This window comes from Palaemon carinicauda, chromosome 12 (genome assembly GCF_036898095.1).
Source record: "Palaemon carinicauda isolate YSFRI2023 chromosome 12, ASM3689809v2, whole genome shotgun sequence".
Classification (NCBI taxonomy): domain Eukaryota; kingdom Metazoa; phylum Arthropoda; class Malacostraca; order Decapoda; family Palaemonidae; genus Palaemon; species Palaemon carinicauda.
The window spans coordinates 149,619,652-149,624,651 of NC_090736.1; the positions used below are offsets into that span (position 1 = coordinate 149,619,652).

General features: G+C 36.1%; 1 protein-coding gene across 1 annotated transcript in view; it reads right to left on the minus strand.

Annotated features, from left to right (window-relative positions):
- Positions 1-2,660, minus strand: part of LOC137651323 (beta-1,4-glucuronyltransferase 1) — a 700,820-nt gene extending 698,160 nt beyond the window's left edge. The window contains exon 1 of the mRNA XM_068384602.1: positions 1,888-2,660. Within this exon, the coding sequence (XP_068240703.1) occupies positions 1,888-1,896 (9 nt within the window). The 5' untranslated portion in view covers positions 1,897-2,660. The remainder of the gene's footprint in view (positions 1-1,887) is intronic.
- Between the last annotated feature and the right edge of the window lie 2,340 nt (positions 2,661-5,000).

Here is a 5,000-nt window from a genome sequence, read left to right on the forward strand (position 1 = left end):
CCCCATCTCTCCTAAATCATTCACAGCATATGAATAACTTAAGAGAGAAGTTTTTAAAAATGAAATTGGTAAAATGAAGGAATTAATATTCATGGAGAATAACTCAACAACTTAAGATTCGCATATGATCTAGTTGTATTTAGTGAATCATGGGAGGAATTACAAAAGATTACAGAAGACTTGAATAGAAAAAGCAGAAATGTAGGACTAAAAATTAATATGAGTGAAATCAGATAATGCTCAATAAAAAAAATGCGTACAACAAATAAGAGTTATGTACCAACCTCAAGAAATTATTAATACATATAAGTACTTAGGACATACAGCAAGTGATTCCCCGGGATATAAGACCGAAATTAAAAGGATAAGCACGGGTTGGAGAACTCTAGGTAAACAAAATGAGATTATGAAAATTAAAATTCCGCTTTCTATAAACTGAAAAGTATTTAGTCTGATAGTCCTATCAGTATTAACTTACTGTATGAATCAGAAACTTGGAACCTTACAAAAGCCTTAGATCACAAGCTGGTTACAACAAGAGCCATGGAAAGAACAATGATGGAAATAACACTAAGAGACAGAAAGGATAAAGGAGTAAAATTTAGAGGATATTCTACCACGCGAGAAAAGAAATAGACATGGGCAAGACATAAATTAAGAATGGCAGATTAAAAGAATGGGTCCCTATAGATTACAAAAGAAGCAGGGGAAGGAAGAAAGGAAGAAAACACAACGGTTAGGCGAGCTAAGAAAATTTGTTGGTGTGGATTGGCATAGAAAGACCATAAACCAACGCAAGTGGAAGGGTATGTCTGAGGTCTTTGTTCTGCAGTGGAACAGTAACGGCTAATGACGATGGTATATATATATATATATATATATATATATATATATATATATATATATATATATATATATATATATATATATATATATATATGTGCGTGTGTGTGTGCGTGTGTGTGAGTGTGTGCGTGTGTGTGAGTGTGTGTGTGCGTGTGTGTGTGTTTTGTCTTTGTGTGTGCTTATAGACGTGTTCTGTGAGAGGATTCTCCTGACTTCACGCAAACATACAATAATAAAATTCAAGTTATTTTCTCTCCATAACTGAGCTTTACGTTTGGCAAAAAAAAAAAAAAAAAAAAAAAAAAAAAAAAAAACTTGCAATAATTTGAATATATCAACTTGGATTAATAAGAAAAAACTCTCGCACACAGTTCTAACAACATTACATAGGCCTATTGTGGCTTTCGTAAGTTATATGAATTATGGAATGATCAGATAAAACTTACGTGTTATTATATCCTCTGTGGGCTGTCTTAAATATCAGAGGTGCCCTTTGAATTCGGCAATCTCTTGCAAAAACGGCATAATGTAGAATTGCAATTTCCGGCAAATACCCCTAATGGTATTTCGTCATTACTATTATCATCACCACCATAACAGCAACCGTATTTTAATACGCTAATAGGCCTATGCCATTTTCATTAGGGGAATCTGATTGGAAACTGGTAAACTATTGCAATCTATCTAAAATATCCAATCACCATACAATGTTTAGCACATAGAGAGAGAGAGAGAGAGAGAGAGAGAGAGAGAGAGAGAGAGAGAGAGAGAGAGAGAGAGAGAGAGAGAGAGGAGAGGGGGGGGGGTAAACGTTATAGAGGCTGTCTGAGAAAAGATCTGGAAGTGATTTTAGCCTTCTGGAAGCATTGTAAACGTCATTGAGGCTGTGTACGCACGCACGCACAGAGAGAGAGAGAGAGAGAGAGAGAGAGAGAGAGAGAGAGAGAGAGAGAGAGAGAGAGAAAGAGAGAGAGATAAAACACGTGCAGTAAACCAAATTTTTCTTGAATTCACAACGTAATCACACAATCCAGCACTTACCTGAACCATTTTGCACACGTGCTGTTTTGTTTACTTCACTCTAACGGGCCTTAAGAGTTCCCTGAACGCGGAAGAAGTAGTCTTCCTGCTTGCAGTTAGCCCTTAAAAAATCAATTTATCTGATGTCAGTTCGTAAATAGTACCACCCAGTCTAATGCATCTTCCTGTTCCCCGTAATGGCAAGCTTGCTGTCAGTACCCACATCACGGGAAGGGCATGGCATAAAAGCAGCTTGGTTCGTACATTCCAAAGGTCACGTCATTTCTATTTATTGAAGATGTTCGCTAAAAAATTGGGGAGTTTCACCTAAAGGAGAAATAAGGACTTTTGGCAGAATCAATTACTACCTTCACTCGTGAAATCCTTCGTGACAAGTCATCGTCGTTACCAAAAGGAAATGCGGAATTGGCGCGTAATTTTATCTAGGCCACTACTGGCATCTTTAAAGCGAATTATGTATATAGCCAAGGAAATAACGCTTCCATATTTGATAGGATATTAGGCGTGGTATCACTATTGTTCCTTTATAACGTCGCTATCACACTACATAAAATCCACGGGACCTCAAACCCAGGTTTGGGCTGCATTGAACCTTCTTGGTGTGTGGAGAATTTCATTTTAAAGACTTTTGCCGTGTCTTCTGCGTCACTAGTAACTGGCCCATCTCCTGCAGAAGGTAGAAACTGCCGTGTGTCACTGGAACATTCACATGGGAAAGTGAATATCCTTCGGGTTCCTCACTTAATGACAATAGACATTGAACTAAATCAGAGGCAGCTCTGGCACTCACACAAACAGTGCACACACTGGAACTCGGCCTTGCCAGATGTACGACCACTGCGCGAGACAAGGTTACAATGAAAAAAATATATATAAGTAAAGTTATAGTGGCGTTGCACATAATGTTTTGTAAATATAATTAATTCAAGGCTGTTTTAACGTTATTCTAGTTCGCTTAAAGTCGGATAGCTATTAGGATATCGACTAAAAAAACAGTCGACAAAGGCTGTTGCCATATTGATCGTCCAGCAATGCCTCAACGCGGGAATCTTTCACAGCTTTTCATCCACTTTCATTTTACCAAAATTCCTACCGGTTGTGGGAATTGATCGCTCATACAAAGCTCTTTCCCTCTTTTTATTCATTGAGATCAAAATGCGTACTACATTTCAAGCGCTTTCAACGGACAATACTTTATTGAAGACTTTCCAAATTTACCGTTGAACAGAAAAAATATATACAAGGAAACCTTCATGTCCAATTTGGATAGGATACCATTTTTTACTGTTTCTTTTCATAGTAGAGTTACCAGGTCGAGTAATTAAATATTTAAAAAACAGACAAGTTTCCTCTCAGTGCTCTGTTACCACGGAGGAAAACTGAATGAAAGGGGGAACGCACGAACAATTAAAAGAGATAATGAGGTGATTAACAAGGTGGTTGACCATCGTTATTTGTGTTTGTTATTCTATTCGACAAGGATAAGCCAATATTCACCAATAACAACGTTTGAAATCCTAGGCCTATACTCTGAACCTCATCGTGAATGTTTACAGCAATGAACAACAGAGATGAATGAAAAGGGGAAAAATCAACTATTATTATTATTATTATTATTATTAATATTGGCTAAGCTAGGCCTATACTCTGACCTAATCGTGAATGTTTACTGCAATGAACAACAGGGATGATTGAAAAGGGGAAAAATCAACTATTATTATTATTATTATTATTATTATTATTATTATTATTATTGTTGTTGTTGTTGTTATTATTAGCTAAGCTACAACACCAGTTGGAAAAGTAGGACGCTATAAGCCCAAGGGTTCCGACAGGGAAAGATAGCCTAGTGAGTAAAGAAATGAGGAAATAAATAAACTATATGAGAAGCAGCAGACAATTAAAATAAAATATTTTAAGTGCAGTAACATTAAAACAGATCATTCACACACAAGTTAATAAATGCGTCACATGTAGATTTTCACGATTCTTATATATATATATATATATATATATATATAGTTAACTATATTTAAAATGCCAAGAGTAACATGACGAATAATGAGAAAAATAAAAATTACGAAATGCCCCTCTTGTTACTTATAACATTAGAATGTCCGCTGTGGAAATGTCGAAGAAAATATAGGCTAAAGATAGAATGGACAAAAGAATAAACAATTATAAAGTATAGCAAATATGAGAAAATAGAGGCTGGATTGTTTTAAACGACTTCGTAATAATAATAATAATAATAATAATAATAATAATAATAATTTATCGAGATTAATTTGCCATTAAAACGATAAGCGACTAAAGGCTACTGTCATCTTCGTCAGCAAGTAAAGACTGCTATCACTGTTATTAACAACCGAGAGGACCAATTTTACAAAATTTTCCAGGGAAAAACTTAAGTTATTATTATCAGTACAAGACCACTGTCATCGCTACCCGTAAGTGACGGCTCCTATTATCATCATGAGGAAACAACGGCAATAACTGTCATCACTAAGAGTGTGTAAATATTACGCCAACATAATCTGCATGGGTAAGTCACTTTCATCTTTGCCTAGCATATGATGTTACTGCCATCATTCTAAACAGGCAGCATAAATTATAGGTCCTTCTTTCCAGCACATGATGGTTACTGTCAACATTATAAACAGGTAGCACTTACTGTCTTTTAGCCCAGCACATGATGGTTACTGTTATTCTAAACAGGTAGTATTGACTTTCCTTTTGCAAAACTCATGATGGTTACTGTTATCGTTCTAAACAGGTAGCCTTTACTGTTCTTTTGCACAGCACATGATGGTGACTGTCATCATTCTAAACAAGTAGCACTTATTGTCCTTTTGTGAAGCACATGATGGTTACTGTCATCATTCTATACAGGTAGAATTTACCGTCCTTATGCTAAGCACATGATGGTTACTGCCATCATTCTAAACACGTAGCACTTATTGTCCTTTTGCACAGCACATGATGGTTACTGTCATCATTCTAAAGAGGTAAAATTTACCGTCCTTATGCTCAGCACATGATGGTTACTGTCATCATTCTAAAGAGGTAAAATTTACCGTCCTTTTGCACAGCACATGATGGCTACTGTCGAC